This window comes from Malania oleifera, unplaced genomic scaffold (assembly GCF_029873635.1).
Source record: "Malania oleifera isolate guangnan ecotype guangnan unplaced genomic scaffold, ASM2987363v1 ctg388, whole genome shotgun sequence".
NCBI lineage: Eukaryota > Viridiplantae > Streptophyta > Magnoliopsida > Santalales > Ximeniaceae > Malania > Malania oleifera.
In genome coordinates, this window is record NW_026651924.1 from 1 (window position 1) to 19,093 (window position 19,093).

Below are 19,093 nucleotides of genomic sequence, written 5' to 3' on the forward strand. Positions count from 1 at the left end.
CGGTTCCCTATGTCAAATTAGACATCATATCATATGGAGAAAAAGTGTTCTTGAGCGCATGGTTTGGGTCAATCTAATGTTGTTAGTACTGGGTTTCGGCCATCATGGAACCAAGGGTAGTACATCACTCGTATCATTATTGTGTCTATACCCACACTAGTATAGGATTTTTCTTATGGGTATGTGTATGACATTGTGATCCCTAGTCTGACACGATCAAGGCATCCAGGATCTAAGCTTTTCAAGCAAAGTAGCTGCGTCAACCCAAGGTACTTAAATTGAGCCATTGAAACTTATTGGGATTGATTGTCTAGAGGATTTCAATAGGATATATCATATTGATCACAAACGGAAGTATTTCTTGATCTTTAGATAAGACCGGGCCTTGGGAATTGTTGGAATACGAACATATGATACACCCATGGATCGAGCACCAGCCCAACATAAGTTAGTGTTGGATATGGGTGATTTGTTGCCTAACTCAGGACAGTATTGGAGACTTGTTGGGAAGTTGAATTATCTAAAAATCAAACATATTTTTCGCAATAAGTATTGTGAGTTATTTCCTCGATTCTCCGAGAACAAGTCACTCAGATGCATTTATTCGCATCTTGAGATAACTCAAAGGTGCAATAGGAGCGGCCTCTTGTATTTAGAATAGGGTCACACTCAATATCCAAGGAATATACGGATGCAAAATTGGGTCAAGTCACCTCCTATAATAGAAGATGTCCACACCAAGTAGTGCATCTTTATGGGGCGCCACTTTTGGTTTTCTGGAAGAGTAGGCAACCAAACTACAGTGGCTAAGTGCTTGAGTTCAGGCATAGAAGCCATGGCCTCACACTACATATGGGCTTGTTTGGGTGAAAAAACGATGTTAGAAGGACTGGCGTTTTACCACATTCTGGTCATGCAGTTGCACACCCAACCGGATGTCTTCCATAGCGCGGTGAAAAGATATTGAAATTTATTGCCACTTTGTTCGAGAGAAGCTTGTGCAAAAGCTTATTACAACCACTTATGTGAAGTTTGATATGCAGCTTGTTGACTTGTTTACCAAAGCTTTGCGGGGTGCTCGTGTTAAATTCATTTGTAAAAGCTAGGAGCATATGATACAAATGCTCCAACTTGAGGGGGAGTGTTTATGGTTATTTTAGTTATCTAGCATTATTAGTGTGCTAGTTTTGTGTTAATGAGTAAGAGTTTTAGTGAGGATATTATGGTCATTGGTATGTACTTGACATATATTATAAATAGAGGGAAAGAGCTATCATTGTGTTAGGTCTTCCATGTTACCCAATTATTCAAAAATCCCCATCAATTCCTCCAATGTCCAACAAAATGGGAAATGGTCAGAGGTAGAGCTAGGGAGGAGCTTTAGGGTGACTTTCGAATAATACTCCTCCCGGTCTATCAAGATTAAAAACTTGTCAATTATAAAGATTGAGTTAGACCAAGTAAAGTTGCACCCAATCAAGGAGAGGTCAATGAAAGCATTCACATGGAGGAAATCTCAAAATTCTTTCATGCTTGGATTCTCCAAAGATCCCCTATTCATTTCGCATGGGAAAAGCACCATGTTGAAATGCACTCCAGTAGCCCAAGGACCATCCCATTTGTTATAGCCTCATACAGTTCATCCCACAGTAAACATCCGGACGGACCTTCACCTGGTCCATACACGCCCATATAAAGCCAAGAGAAATTGCAATCCAACACCCTGGAGAGACAAGACACTGGGAAGGCTCCGATTGTAGGCTCAACCAGTTCAACTATGTTTTCCTTCCACATTAGTAAGATTCCCCCAGCAATGCCCACATCCCCTAGATAAACCCAGCAGTTACTGTTTCTGCCCCCAGATACTGGTAATGACTAATGAGACTCTTAACAGGACTACCCAGCTTTGTTTCCTGCAGACAGATCACATCCTCTTTCCATTCATTTGAGAAACACTCCACAACACACCTTTTAGCTTTATCATTGAGACCCCTAACATCCCAAAAGATAAGTGTTAAAGTCATAAGTTCAGCAAATACCCCTGCTGCAGCCAGCTACCTCAGAGTCTGAAAAACTCCCTTTCCTATCCCCTTGCTGCAGCCAGCTATCTCAGGTCTTAAAAACACCCATTCCTATCATAGTTAACAGAAAATTTTAATCTTTTCAATTCCCTGCTCTTATATGTCCCTTTGTTGCTACTAACAGTCCTACGGTTTTGTTTGCCTTCCTCTCTCCTTTCTTTCTCTCTATTTCCTCATTAGCAGAGAGAAACATATTGCTTGCAACAATACAAATCTAAGGTATCTTTCTTTGCACTGTCACACTGCCAGCAACTATTGACAAGATTCTGATGATCAATAACAAGCTTTTGAGAAAATAGATCATTCCCAATCATCATTTTAACAATGGATGGATCAATGATAAAATTAATAGCTGAATTTTTTGTGGGCTGTTTGCCTCTAATCAGAACTTGATTGAGGCTTGGAGACACTTGCTAGAAATCGGAAGGGGCAGACGAAATGAAAGTTGAACCTTGTTTGTCACTTCAAATAAGGGGGATGGGGGGAGAGGAGAGGGGAGCGGAAGGGGGAGAAAGAGGGCACGTGGAAATACCTAAGGCAAGCTGAAACTTCTATTATTGCTCTTCAAGGAGGGTCAATGAAATTATCTTAAAGACATAAAAGAAAGATGGTGAAGTTACTTTAGCAAGCTATTTAATGAAAACCAAGTAGAAGGCTTAAACTTAGAATTGACAAACGAGGAAAAGAAAAAAAATATGAGATTTATTGGTAAGATTAGAGTTAACAAAATTTATGTTTGTACTAAAAAAGTGAAAAATGAAAAAGCTATAGGACCGGATAACAACCCAATTGAAGTTTGGAAATGCTTAGTTGATAATGGAATTATATGGTTAACTAATTTATTAAACACAATTATAAAAACAAAGAAAATGCCATATTGGAATTAGTGTGATCCCAAGAGAGGGGATGAATTGGGTTTTAAAACTTTTCGGCTAATTTAAACGTTTCGCCAATTCACCATAATTCATATCTCATTCAATATTGAAAGCGTGTATGTAAAATAATAAAACGATACATGAAGACATACACATGTGCAGTATATCTTATTTAAATCAAATGTGTGTGTGCAAATAATTATGACATCAAATAAACATTCATACACATGCTGAAATTAAAGTGCAGGAATTTAAATAAGATAGAGAGAGACACACAGATTTGTTATCGAGGTTCGGCCAAACCAGCCTACGTCCCCATCTTGGGCATACCCCCCAAGGATTCAACTAAATCTGCTTACTTAAACGGGTAGAGCAGAAGTCGTTTACATCCTCTCCTTATGGGGCGAGAAAAACCCCAGTTCAATTTCCGGGCTGAACCGAACCGGTCTCACTTACGGGGCTGAGACTCCCCAGTTCAATTATGGGCTGAACCCAACCGATCTCACTTATGGGGCTGAGACTCCCCAATTCAATTCCGGGTTGAACCCAACCGGTACATGGAAGACATTTTTGTACATATTAAAATGCTTCTAAATACAAGCAGAGATGTACAACGTTTAAGTTCATAAAATATGCACTCTCATATGATATGCAATAATGCTCAATAGAGAAAGGGTGTAAATAAATTTAAACCCTAATAAGATTTTCTTACACATAAATATTTTTCAATAAAGGACATAGGAAAACCTAGGGTGTGCATTCAAAGACATTTTGCAAACAATGATCTTTCATGTGAAAAATATGCATTAATAACCTCAAAGATCAAAGTGTCATAAAAAATTTCTCCAAGAAGGATTTGCAATATTAGATGCTTGGAGAAGTAGGATTTATGTCTAGAAAATGTTTTTGCAATAAACACAATCAAAATAAAAGCCCAAACAAAATAAATACTCTCTTTCAAAAGATTTTCAAAAAGCAACAAAGAGTGTTAGGAGAGTATAAGATTTACCCCATAAATGATTTATGCAATAAAAATGCGTTTGGGGGAACTTTGATTAACAAAATAATTTGAAAGGATTTAGGAGTTAATCAAAGTTGCTAATCAAAGCAAATGAGGGGGTATTTATAGATTTTATAGAAATTATGACCGTTGGGGACACTCAGGGTATTTTCAAAATTGTTTAATTAAAAGTCAATTACATTTAAGCCCTTAAAAAATTTGGAACCCGAGAGGTTCCATGGTGTATGTTGTTTGCAGATGATATTGTCTTGATTGATGAAACTAGGAGTAGAGTAGAATCTAAGTTAGAATTATGGAGAGATGCTTTAGAATCTAGAGGCTTTAGGATAAGTAGAAAAAACACAGAATATATGAAATATAATTTCAATAATAGTAGGAGGAATATTGGAGACCATTAAACTTGATGATTAAGAAATCAATAGCACTATTTGATTTTGATACCTTGGATCTATTATGCAAGCTGAAGGAGAAATTGAAGAAAATGTAATATATAGAGTTAAAGCGAGTTGGGTAAAATGGAGAAGTGCTTCGAGTGTGCTTTGTGATCATAAAATACCCTTAAAATTAATAGGGAAGTTTTATAGGGCGATGACTGTAAAACCAGCTATGCTATATGCATCAAGATGTTGGGCGACTAAGAAACAACATATCTTTCAAAGTAAAAGTTGCCGAAATGAGAATGCTTAGATGGATGGGTGGTATAACGTTAAAAGATAGGTTAAGAAATGAATATATTCGCGGCAAGTTAGGCGTAGCTCATGTACAAAATAAGAAAAGGAAGGGACAACTCAAATGGTTTGGGCACTTGCAACGTAGGTCACATAGTGCACCAATGAAAAAAAGTGAATTAGTTACTATGAAGAGGTAGGGGTAGACTTAAAATAACTTGAAATGAGATAATGAGTAAGGATTTAATGGCCTTGAATTTGTTGAAAGAAATTGTCCATGACTGCATAAATTGGCAGAAAATGATTCATGTAGCCGACCCCACCTAGTGGAACTTAAGGCTTGGTTTTTTTTTTGTTGTTTGTCAACCTACCCATTTGCAAGTTTACATCTTTTTTTCTTAAGTGCTAACAAGAAAGTAGGCGAAGGACTTCCATTTGCTTTCATGCAGTTCAAAACATTTTCAGTAAACAATGGAACCATTTGTTATTTACCCAAAAAAAAAAAAAAGGTACGTAGCTATACCTGCAGGTTGCCCATTTAGATGGCGCAAGTTCCAAATTAACATGAAGTGCCTCTTGAACCTCGGGTTGATTGAAATATACAACAGAATGCCTTACAGTGCAGGGATCATAATTCTCACTAACATGACGAACCATCTATCAAAGTCGATACATTTCATCAGAGTTCATCAACAAATATTTCAAAACTTACAGCCAGAAAAAACCTTGTTCTGGAGAAACATTCCAAAACTTTAAGTTCAATTAACTTTTTGTAACTTTAAAAGATAGTTATTCATTATTTTAATGGAAGTTTAGGAAACTCAATTTCATAGATAGAAGAAAACCAGAAACATGTGGCAGTTGACAGTTCCAAAAGAAGACAATGTGGTTCAGTCAACACAGTAAAGGATAACAGGGTAAAATGTCCTAAAAGTGAATAAATAACTTTGTAACAGTATCGCGAATTAAGGGCAAAATAATTTCTTTTCAATTTGGAGCAGGTGGCACAAAAACAACTACCAAGACAGCATCTCCCAATTCAAATCATCCTTCATTGCCACACATTATTTTAGCCATAAAATGCATTGCAGACCAAGATTACTTTTTTCTAGCATTCTATTTGAAAGTCAAATTTACACATTAAGCCTGGAATGAAAAATCTAGAGAAATTTATTGCAAGGCTTAAGAGTTTAACCCTTTTGAAAATTTTCAATATTCTTTGATGGTTTGTCAATTGTCACCACTGTGATGGATGGCCATTCAGCAGAGAGCTACATAATTACAGTCCAATCGAAATTCCAATAGCTAATATCAGAAGCTAACATTTAAGTTGATTCTTCCAGAATAGCCCATTCACTAAGCTAAATTATAACAAAAGTGTGAAGAATCACACGACAAGGCGTAAAGTTCAAAAAATTTCCAGTAAAAAATCAATTTAAATCACCTGGTTTTCAAAGATACTCTAAACAAAAAGTAGGTCCTATAGGAAATTTAGAAAATGTTCATTTCCAGAAGGATTGCTGTGGACCAAGAGTCATCCTTGTACGTATCAGCGAACTAGCAACCACTAAAAGATATTAGGCTTAAAGATACACTATATGTCCTAATTTTTTTTCAGAGTCAGTCCCAAGCCCGGGTAAAGGAACAGCCCGCATAAAACTTGTCACATCTCTATGATATGAATCCTTACCAATTATGCAAATAAGGGTTTAATAGCACTGAATTTGTCAGAGGAAATTGCCCATGATCATGTAAATTGGGGGAAAAAGATTCATGTAGCCAACCCCAACTAGTGGAACTTAGACTTGGTTTGTTGTTTTTGTTGTAGGGTTAAAGATGCCAGAAAACTCTGCTGCCAAAAATTTTAATTAAAAAAATTGATATATCACCTCAAAAGCAACTTTCAGAAACTTAATTTGGAACCTTGGGGATACTTCAGATATATTCTATATCAAGATATACTGGAAAAAGAAAGTCATAACATAAATAACTTAGGAGATAAAACATCACTAAGTAGATTTTTTAGGGGATGTGACACTCACAAGCCATCTTTTCAGCAGTTGACTTGATGAACTAACATTGGCAGTGCAGGAAGGAGTGAAGATGCTATATGGATCGATGCCACCGAGTTCTTCATTAGCGACGTCCAAAATCTTATCACATGATTTTGAGGGGCGTATAAATGACTGAGAATCACACAGTACATTCAGCAGCTTGTATGTTTGATCTGAAATCAAACCAGCTGACCACATAAACTGGAAAAGCCCTAAGTGATCATAGTAGTCATCCGTAAGAGCATTTCCCACCTGCAATACACAGTTTTTAAATTTGTCGCAATAATGTACAAATATCCCGCACCACAAACACTATCAGAAAAATTCATACCATGTAACCCTTCAGATTGATTGGTTTATACCCAGATACCAAATTGTATCTTACAATTGCTTGGCTCAGTTGAGGAACATAATGACCTGAGACAGACTCCATAAATCAGACTAAACCTCTGCCATCAAACACAATATATTTTGCCAGAAAATAAATAACTAACAGCCATATTTGTTGAATTACTACTTTGGTAGCTTTTCTACCTGTCAGCAAGCGCAACCCCTAGTTGAAAACACGAGTCCTAAATAGGCAAAAAAGAAAAACTGTGGGGAGGGGGGGGGGGGGTTGCACCTGTTGTGGAAGTATCTTTGTTAGTTAGATATAGGTAATTTCCCATCCTATATCTACCAAGACTGCAATTCAAAGATTTAGAGGCAAGAAATGGGCGAAGAAATTCAAATGATCTTAAGGCATTTATAGAATATATATATATATATATATTTTATGACGTGGGAACTCCAGCCACCAACGAAAACTTTGTACCCCCCGATGCGCCACCCAAAGTAAATCTGAATGCGGTCACGGCTTATACACACTCAGGCCGGAGGTTCAGGCTGAGCTAATCTTTTAGTAGATTCTCCAGCTACTAGAAATCTTTCTTTTCTATTCTCTTCTCTTTAACCTGGTATCAAAGCATTGACCCAAGACCCAAAACCCAAGGGGCATCGACACCAAGCCAATGCCAAGTCAAACCATAAAGCTCCTTCCCACATGATTTTCCTATGTTTGAACAGTGAACCCCAAGCCTGAATTTGCCAGAATCTTTGCCAGAATTGCTGGAAAATTGCTCAAAACATTGCAACTAGGGTTTGAGCCTCTCCAACCAGTTTTATGAAAAATCAACACCTAGGCCTCCTCAGAACTCGCTGATTTACCAAAAAATCAAGAGCTTCGAGCCAATAAATACTGAGAAGATTGACTCAAGATAAAAAAAACAAATTTCATTAGGAGCCCAGTTGTGGAATCCGGAATTCAGACCTAACCATTAATCAAGAGGCAATATGAACAAAAGAACCTGTGAATACAAAAAATTCCACGGAAAACAAATCCTAATAATTCATTGGGTGGGATGGTGGAACGAACCAGAACTAATTCATTTATTCTGAGAGGTTATGAGCTAACCCTACATCTGAAATAGATATTGAAAGAGTAAATATTCACTCACGAATTGCTAAATTTTTTTATCAGATAAAAAGCAACACAAAATAAAGATTCGTTACAAAATACAAATCTTATCTATAACTTAAAAATTTAACGTATATAACATATATCTATCAGTTTCAGTTATACATCCATATCCAAACAGGTAATAAAAATTCCTAATAGATTAAATAAATGAAATCTCAAACAATTCAAAAATTCAGTGTATTATGCACTAAATACATGTATATATATTAATATGTACAAATATTAAGTATAAATATTAAAAAATTTAAAAAATATGTATTCAATTCTTGATTTGCAAATTCTTTCATCCATCAAAAGATCGTCACTAGCAAGAAATTTGCATGCCAATCTGGCCAACATCTCTTAACACCATGGACTGCAGGTGAGGCTCCATTCTTGTTTTACACTAATATGCTTCAATTAATTTCATTAATCATGTCATTAGGTCAATTATCATATTATCATGTCTTCCGATCAGGATTCATTAGTTTTTACTTGTCCAAGTTCATCTTCACTGAACCTAGATTTGGACATAAGCAGTAAGTCTCTGCCCTAATGAATATTTGTTGGGCATACTTGGTTATTGGTGTCGTGCCATTGGTTTTCATTGTTGAAATCTACTTTTATCGTAACAAGAATGGATACATGAATTCACGAGCATGCATTAATTGTCATGTTGCTATGCAATTCCATGGAACCTTCAAATTACCAGAATATATGTGCCTTGATGCTTGTAAGTAGATCAGAGATTATGTCACTCTCTTGCATTCTAGTAATCACTCACCTGAATGATCTCTCCTTGGAGTATTTTCACAAGGGGATAAAAGAGTTCTTAGGTATTTAACAAAGATAAAGCACATTCATGAGAAGTTGAGCATCATGAACACGTAGAAACAAAGAAAGCTAATGACAGTTCTTTGAGTTTCAGCCAGTCTAAAGCCTGAATTTGAATCAATTTGATCACAGATTCTAGGTAGTGCAGAATTACCATCTTTTGATGATGTTTATTCCTGCATACTTCATTACTTCATGCCACTTGACAACGCTTTTTACTGCACTCCTAATTCTAGCACAAAGTAGCCCACCTTATCAGACTGGTACATGTACTCAGTCTAGTGGTAGCAGAGGTTCTTGGGCAGGTCCAAGACACTGTAGTGACGGAGACAAGCATGGTAGAGGACATCACAAAAGTGCACTAATTTTCGAATACACCACACTCTTGAGGTCCAAAGAGATCGGCTGGTAAACAATGCCCCTCCCCCATCCCTCACCCCTCCCCCATGTGGCTAGTGTTGCCTTTTCAGTAATTAGTTGGATACAGAGAACTGTGTCTATCTCAGAAGATGAATATTTCAAGTTTCTAGGTCCTTCAATAGGCATCTCTTTCTGTTGCATGCCATACTCAGTTAGGGAAGCCAACAGCTTGTGTACCTTAACTCTTCTTCTGGACCTTGGATTATAGATTCTGATGCCATTGATTTATATGACAGGCATGCTTGGATTCTTTTCCAAAACCAAGTAGTCCAAAGCATTGCCTAGTTCACCCCTGCTAACAGATCAACTACACTTCGTGCCATGGGGACAATAGACCTACTTCTTCTGTTTCTCCTCTATTGTCTATAATTCTAATAGTGTTATCTTTGCTACTAAACAGCTGTTTTCATGGCATAGAGACAATGAAACTTGCTTTTTTTGTCTGCCTATCCTCTATTTCAAGTATTCCTAACCTCCCTTTTGACCTTATGTCTGTTATCAAACTCACAAAATCCTTGAATTGTTCATTATCCTTTTCCCTGATTCTAATACTCTTCAAGACCTAAAGATGAGGGAGACGATTTGCAGAGAACCTGAAGTTAGAGGTCTCCATTAATTCATTGCCACCTCCCATGGCTTCTTTCACTACTGTTATACCTCTTCAGATTCCTTCAAGAAGTTGAAGATCAACCTAAGTTGTTCAATATATTCTGTGCACTTTTCTTTGAGATTAAAACCCAGATTAACGTACCTGTTTACTTTCTTCATATGACAATGCAAAATCATATTTTAGTACCCAATTCACTGCCAACATGACCAACTCAAGCACCCTCCACCCTTCATCCTGTGCACATAGCCCACAACAAAGCATTGTTGCGAAAAGGAAGAACAAAATTATTTTGGGTCTCACTTGTACATCTGGAACCCATCCCAGAGATGACACAAGACAAAATCTGATCTAGTGCATTTTGAAGAGTTGCTGGTTTTGGGAAAAAAAAATTATTCTAAAATGAGATTTTTATTGGAAAATGAGAATTCATAGGTGGAAATGATTTGGATTCCTTTCCAAGTTTTCTAAGGTATACGCAAGACATTCGATGCGCCTTGGTGTTACTAGACTAGTAGTTGAAAAGCTTAAATTTAGGACTAGCAGAGTCCTTGGGATAAGGCTTGAAGAAAATTTCGATCGGTATAAGAAAGAATAAAGTTCATCCTAGGCATAATAGGGGGCTGTTTAGTTATGGAAAACAATTTTCTTTTTTCCATTTTTAGTTTCCAAAGAATTACAAAAAAAGTCCACTAATTCTTCATTTTTACAACAGTTGTATAAAGAAAATGAAAGCAATGAAAAGTTATGCCACTATTCACATATGGAAATAGTTTTTTTTTTTTTTTTCATTTCAAATTTTTCAAACAATTAAAAAAAATCCACCTTATGAATTTATATAGGAAAGTTGGAAAACATCTTTTTATTGTTTTCTAGATTTGTGATTTCTTACTTTACATTTGGGAGCATGGAATTCAAATATTGGATTTGGTTTTGTGTGGATTTAGATAAAATACAGTATAAAATTGCATTGATTTTCTTCCAAAATGACACAAATCCAAATCCAAACCCCCAAAATCCATGTTCCTAAACACAACCTTGTACAATTTTTAGAAATTGAAAAACAAGTTTTCTTTTTCGTAACTATTTTGAAATCTAGAAATAAAAAATGAAAATTTCTTTTGCACAACGAAAACTCTTTATTTTGTACCTTTCAAATGCAAATCCTGGAAACTTAAAACATGGTAAAGTTTTTATTTTTCTTTGGACAATTACAAAATGGAAAATGAAAATTGTTTTCCACGACTAAACAAACCCTAGACTTCCCCTTACTCCCTTCAAAATATTGTCCAAATCCTCTTCAAAATCTTATCCAAAGGCTCCTCAGTGATGCAGGGGGTAGAATTGGACATGATGGTTGTTAAGGGAGAAGAAGTAAATCTAGAGGAGCACATGAAGTGGATCCCCCATGTTGAACTTGTGGTTAAGGTGTAGTGGATGCGGGAGGTATACTGGGGACTGTCCCCCTTCTAGTTGAGGTGTAGTGGATGCATGAGGTACTGAAAGGTGGTGCCTAAGAAACCACCATAGGCTTCAACGTAGAAGGATATTTTTGGGTTGGCGGCATGTTATTACCATGCCCCCTATAAATACGAGGAGCAATAGTGTCATTGTTCATGCTTTTAGGTAAATACACATGAGGGTTCAATGTAGTTCCTTAAGGTTGTGAAACTGATGTGCATGTGGGAATCATTTGACTAGTAAGTACTGCTTGATATAGTATTTTAGTATTCTCCTAGAGAGCACCAAACGCATCTTCATAGGAGGTTTAAAATACAATATCATCTAAGTCATGTAGGTGGCAATGCTAGGGGATTCTTCACACTTGGGAATTCTCTAAACTCTACTCATACAATCATCACACTAGTCATTACTCTATCATACATATCCTAAGTGACATAAGTATATCATCTGCATGCTCCCTTCTTTTCTAAAACTCACTATAGGACTTCCCTAGGTACTCTAGTCAATAAAGACCATATGCAAGTACCTCTTCTTTCCTCTAAACTTTTCCATTAATCTTCTTAGTAGGTAAATAGCTTCCCTTGTCGACCTCCCAAACTTAAAACCAAGCTAATTCTCTAAGACCCTCATTAAGTTTAATTCCACGATATTACAATTTATAATATCGCTTTTGTTTTTGTAAATAGGTACTAACATACTTTTGCTCCATTCCTCTAGCATCTCCTTAGATTTTATAATAGTGTAGAACAAATTAGATAACCATATCCTTCATTTAGCTCCTAAACATCTCCAAACTACAATTGGGACGTTATAGATTCCCCACTTTTCATCATTTTAAAGTCATCTTAACTTCAATGACTCTAATATTGCGAATAAATCACAGTTTTTTTTGTCTTTTCTGTCACTTCTAGGTTTAAGCTTTCAGTTGGTTTTCATGAAACAGCTTTCGTCTTTTTCTTCCACTGCAACATTATCATTTTCATCCTTTATGCATTTTATATTCCCTAAATATTTGCACTTTCTTTCTCTAGCTCTAGCTAGTTTATATATGCTTCTTTCCCTTTCTTTTAGATCTAGTTTAGGATATAAATTATTATAAGCTCTATGTTTAGCCCTTTCTTGTCTCTTTATACTTTTCAGAGTTTTCTATATTTCCACAATTTGGCCATGTGTTATGCCAAATTCTTTTTGTCTTCACTACTTTTTAGACATCTTAATCCCACCACAACTTTCTTTCTTGGCTGAGACTCTTCCTTTTTGGACTCACCTTAGATCTCTTTCCTAACGTTTTTTAAATAGAGTTAGCCATTCTAATCCATAAAGTGTTTGTATCTACTTTGCCCCCTCTAGTCCAATTGCCCTCTTTGATCATTTTATCTTCAAATTTTGCTATATTTACTCCCTTCGAACCCCATCACCAAATCATAATGCATAGTTAAGGTGAGAGAAAATATGAGGAATCATGCGTCACAAAAATGACAAATGGCTTGAGCAACTTCACAAAAGGCTAAGGGGTCAAGACTCCCTTTAGCGAAACCTAGTTCGCACACCAAGCCAAGACTCTCTAAAGCATCCCAAGACCGAGATTGATAGTGACCCTACGATGTGTCTCTATGGCCAATCCCAACACACACTTCAAATTTTAACCTCCTAAAAGAATGCAAGCATAATATAGTTAATAATAATTCAAATTTGTGCACATGCAGAGTTAGTGTTGGTCAATCTCACAATTTAGAGCATAGCAGTAATTTTACACATTTATAAAATCTTAACTTGAGTTCACGGGTTTGGGTATTAGCAAGCTCATGCATCTACTAGGGACCTCTTCCTCAGTCTATCCAATCCCATACTTTGGTTGGACTAAACATAGGCTATAGAAAGCATAGCTAAGCCCAGCCATCATTAGTTTATAAAACAAACACACCCTATATGACTTAAAAACAATCTCCTTGAGCACGATGCGGGAGATTCAGTGAGGTTGTAACTGGTTTTGTGTTAAGACTGTTCTCAACTCAGTTGTGATATTGATACGACAACGACAACAAGAAGCCAAGCTAAGTCCCCCAAGGTGGGGTCACCTACATGAATCCTCTTCCACCAATTTATAGAATCATGAACAATTTCCTCTAACAATTTACTGAATGTTTACGTCAATGATATAGGAATGACAGTCAATCATTATCAAGGCATAAAGAATCTAAAGCAATTCTCGTAGGCAAAGTTTGAAACAAATGATTTGGGAGCAGTGAAATACTTATTGCAAATTGAGGTAGCTGGCTCTCATTTAGGAGTTGTTTTGAGACTCTGTCACAAAGAAAATATCTTCTTAATTTGTTGGATGAGATAGTTTTCTTGGGATCCAAACCCATTGTGCTTCCATGGATGCTAATTGTAAGTTAATGTCCAAACTGTAAATTAATATCAGATGGAGGTGAACTATTAGCTAAACTAGGACAATACCAAAGACTAGCTGGAAAGAGTTTAATTATCTTACAATCACAAAGCTAGATAATCTTTCGCAACTACTGTTTTTAGTCAGTTTCTGGATTCTTCTTGAACTAGGATGTTATTCCTATTTTGAGATATCTAAGATGCTACAGCTATAAGTATTTTATACCAAAAGGAAACAGACAATAAATGGGAAAAATAAAGAGAAAGTGAAAATCATAGGAGGACTCAACTTAGGGCTTAGTTCTCAATATTAAGATCTGCCACTCAGGGTTACACATGCAGCCTTTATATAGGCTTTCTACTAATGAAAATAAGGACAAAACCTCTAGGAAATAATACCAAATCCTAAAGGAAAGAATCCCTAAGGAAACAATATCAAATCCCCAAAACGTATACAGGGACATAATTGTAAAATACCAACTATCATAAAAACCCTAGATAATCATAAAAACCTTATATTATATCTTTGCCTATAAAGGACTTGCTAAGTGGGGATCCCATTATCCCATAACCAGGCCTAAGCACCAGAAGTTGATTGTTTATTCTAAAAAAGCTTTTGCAAAAGCTTATCAAGACCACTCATGTGAAGCTTGAGTATCAATAGCTGTTTTATTTCATAAGTCATTAGGGGACACCTTATGTTCATTTATAACAAGCTAGGAGCATACGATATATATATGATCCAGCTCAAGGGGGATTGTAGCAGTGTTAGCATGCGGTAAGGGGCATTATCATCCTTTTATGCATAAGAGATATATTATAAATACAGTAGGGGATCTAATCATATCGAAGGTTCTCCAATCACAAGAAACCTTCTTTTTCCTCATTCTATTTTCTCTTCTAATACTATGTTCTGCAAGCAGTTATTTAGCAAAACAACAAAATCTCCCTTCACTTACCCCAACTACTCTATCTCCTTATATCATACCCTTAGAGATCATGATCAGTTTTACAGCCAGCAATTTGAAATTCAGGAAGCCTCAATCCCTTGAGTTCTTATCAACCGAGTGCCGGTTAAAGACTCATAAGAAGGAAACCTTTTTTAAAAAATATATATATAAGAAAAGGAGAGCCCATTTCATTTGGGATTATGACCTTCAAAAACTCAGACAATTATACTGTGATGAAGCCAACTTTGTTAACGTCCCCTACTTTTGTTGAGGTGTCCTACTAATGTTATCTTTTGTTTCATTCCTTTTATCACAACCATACCAATTAGTATATTTAATCTATTCTAAATCTTTAAAGACTTAAAATAATGTTAGTTGCAATATATTAAAGCTAGTAACGAAAGATCACGAGACAACAAAATTTTTTTGCATCCAGTTAGATTACCACTTTACCTAAAAGCATAAGCTTATATGTTGTGGACCAACAATGTATATCAAGCCTTAAGACTCCCTCGCATGTGCAGCCAAATAGCACATGGAGAGAGAAACAAATGATACATAACACCCATTACAAGGAATATAATCGTTTTTAAACACCACAAAATAAATGTGGGCAATAAGACTAGAACCCAGGGCCTCCTAGTGACCAACATTCATACCATGCTAGGTTACCACCACTTTACCTAAAAGCTTAAGCTGTTAGGTTGTGGGCCAACAATGTATATGAAGCTTTAGCAGAGCCTAATTTTGAATCAACAATAAATTAACCCTAATTTCCTCAAATATCATAAGGTATGTTAAATCTTGTGTTGGTCGCAACCTAAAATTATAATATTCCTTAAAGTGCATGCCATTCATTGTTTATTTTCACCTCCATAAGCAATTGCACTGCACATATTAAGGCTTGGAATACATTGTGGGCCCAAAACCTAATGGCTTAAGTTTCTAGATCAAGCAGAAACCTAACAAGCCCAAAGAGGTATATATTCCTTGATTCTGGTTCTCCGCACAGTTATTCTGTAAATTTATTGGCAAGGGCAGAAGAGGTTTCTTTGTGCACTAGCTCAACAAATAAATGTGTTCCCACTACCTGCATAACTCTCTCCAGTGATATAGAAGTCTCTTCCTTTGTATTGGGGAAAACGCTCAAGCCACTTCAATAAAAATGCTAGTGAGTCTTCAGCTGCACCACAAGGATGGTAAAATTTCAATTAATTATTTGTTTATTTATTTTTGTAAGTGAAAACTTCAATTCAAGGACGCAAGGGGGTAGCAACACGAGGTGAATAGGCATCAAGTGTATGAGACACACGAGGTGAATAGGCATCAAGTGTATGAGACACAGTATGAGAAGGGGATAAGAGTAGTACCAGTCCTTTTATCTCCATTATTCAGCACATCAAAGGATGTGTTTGAATATGAAAAACCAACTCCAACGGGCGAGTCGAGAAATAGAATATTGGCAACTGCAACATAAATGAGTCCATATAAAACCTAACAAGGATATTCTGAAACTTTAACATTTAAGAAAGAAAACTAAAAAAATAAATCTTCGGAGAGTGCAACATCATAATATCTGTTTAACTGCAAAATAATACTCAAGTTTCAGGCATCCAGATAGCAAATCAGCAAAAGCTACTTTTTAATGATAATGTCACAATGGTGTATGCATATTGAGTCAAGTTACAAAGAAATTAAATATGCAAGATAAAAGAAAGGTTAGAAAAAATTATATAGTTACATGCATGACAAGCATACATTTGTTATGGCCACTAAAACAATCCAGATAAGTGCTTAACAAGATGCCAAGAATTATTTTTTGTGCATAAGATTAATAATGTCCATGTATATATTTAAATATAAATAGTAATGGATAAAATCAAGTCATGCAGTAACTAAAATAAGGAAATAGAATGTCCCTGGGTATACAACTAAATAAAGACAATGTCCCTGGGTATACAACTAAATAAAGACATGTGATGTAGTTAGGTATGCTAATTTGGAACTCTGAAGGGGAGAACAGGAGCATGCAACCCTTTGGAATTCAGATTTTGTTTACAATAGTACAAAGGATAAGCTATTTAAATGGCAAAAATATAACTAAGCTATTGAGGTCATTCTACAAGTAATATAGAAGAATAGACAATATATATTCACATGCTTGGCAAGCATACATTTGTAGTGAGCACTAATCAATCTAGTGTGGAGTTAACACGAACTATTTGCTACCTAAAAGATTAAAAATATCAACGTATGCATTTAAAAAATATAAACAGAATATGAATACAATCATGTTGTGCATTGATTAAAATGCACTAATATATGTAGGTAAACTGATTAAAATATGGGCATTACTATCTGAGTTGCATGACCTTAAATGCGCCATTTACAGATTTGCAAGAGATTCATACCTTGATTCCAAGAGTAAGGGTTCAAATAAAGTGTTTTCCCATCTTCCTTTATATGAAAAGGGCCTATTTCTTCTGCCTCCCCGTAAGCAATGGATGAACATCCAGGCCCTACATAAACAGCGTTTCTGTCAGAAACACTGCTTAGTAATACCAACCACTGCGAAAAAACATATGACCTATCCATCGAAACTTAGAGAATCAAAATGACAAAGAGTTCAGTAAACATGTGATCCATTAACAGAATGCTCCTAATTACTCAAAGGGTCCATTCGCATCAAGAAATTTGTTCAGGAGAAGAAAGAAAATAAGAAGGAAATTTATTTTTTAGTGTATTTTCTTTCTATATCAAATATCATTAAAAATAAAAAGTTGAAGGGGAAAAAAAAAAGCACGACTGATCATCATAGCATTGAAAAAAAAAGGCTACTGTCCACTTACTTACACGATTTAGAAACAAAAAGCAAAATCATCCATAATGACAATCCATGATACACGAGACAACTCGAAAGGCAAAGCAAGAGTGATAAATAAGATGAGAAGTAGGACAGGCAAAAGAATGACCTCCATTGAGCCAAAGAACAAGTGGCTTAGAAGAGGGGCCTTCAGCAGCTTCAATGAACCAGTAGAAGAGTGCCCTACCGAAGTGCTCATTGACGGTGACATACCCAGAGTAGTGGTCGAAGCTGACATCAAAATTTTGACCCGGAAGGTGAAGAACCTTGTCCAGTTGCTGTTGAACAACTGGGTCTGGAGAAGAACGGCTGGTACACCGACCCACGCGAAGATTGACTGGTAGGAGGATGAATGCGAGAAGAACAAAGATTGCCCAGTTCAGCTCAGGCATTTTTTTGATATTATTATTTTTTGTTGTCGGGCTTGAGGTAGAGGCAGCTGAAGGAGGATGAGCAGCGAGGATTTGGTTCTGCTTGCACGTAAGAAGAGAAGGGGTTGACCTCGGAGACTAAGCCCAACCAGTGGCCACGATTTTCGCACAGGAGGCTGTCACTCACTCTACCCTCGCGGGCCCTGCTCGCAACAGCGCAGAAGGCCACCGCGCGTGCCTTGGCCGTTTTGCAGCTTTTTCCTGGCAAGAAGGCATCGTTCGCTCTGTTTGGAGACATTTGATGCAAGCCGACACCTGAAGTTACTCGTGAGCTCCACTACCTTACAATAAGGTCGTGATCATAATTTAATTGAAAAACTGATATTTCTATCCCAGATTGCTATTGAATTTAAATTCTTAAAATTTCTTTTTTGACTATTGAATTATTGACTTAAGGACCTGACCAAACTCTTGAATGAAATCTTACTAGGGTTTCTTTTGATCTTTATCGTTGTTTGAGAATACCTCTAAATCCAACATCAGAGGCATTTGTTTCTACTATCATAAAAGCTTTTGTCTTGAGTATTATTCTAATATTATGAATAAAATTTGCAACGTAGTACCATTCATTTTAATTACTTCAAGGAAAATGTTAAAATGTTTGAAATGTTATTCCATTGACTCAAAGTATACAAGGACATTGTCAATGTATATTATAGTAAATTTTGTATAAGAATTGAATATTTCATTCATAATGTTTTGAAACTCTAAGGGTGCATTTTTAAGGCCAAGGGGCATTTCATTTCATTTGTAATGTCTAAATGGTACCGTAAATGTAGTTTTGTACTTATTTTCTTCAGCAATTTGAATTTGCCAAAATCCAAATTTCATTTGTTCAAAGTTAACTCCTTTAAGTTTGTAAAATTTATTTGGTTCTATGTAAACACTTGAGATACTTTTTCTACCTAAATCTTCAAATTGTCTTAAACTTGATTG

General features: G+C 36.1%; 1 protein-coding gene across 1 annotated transcript; it reads right to left on the bottom strand.

Moving 5' to 3' along the window:
* Positions 1–1,847: 1,847 nt before the first annotated feature.
* On the bottom strand, positions 1,848–18,510 carry LOC131147172 (serine carboxypeptidase-like 29; the record flags this gene model as incomplete). Its single annotated transcript, XM_058096945.1, has 8 exons — positions 17,836–18,510; positions 17,275–17,382; positions 16,234–16,329; positions 15,954–16,046; positions 7,031–7,116; positions 6,688–6,951; positions 5,169–5,302; positions 1,848–1,992 (listed from the first exon to the last, which is right to left on the bottom strand). Coding segments are annotated over exons 1-8 (1,209 nt in total), but the record flags the coding sequence as incomplete, so codon positions are not given.
* Positions 18,511–19,093: the final 583 nt, after the last annotated feature.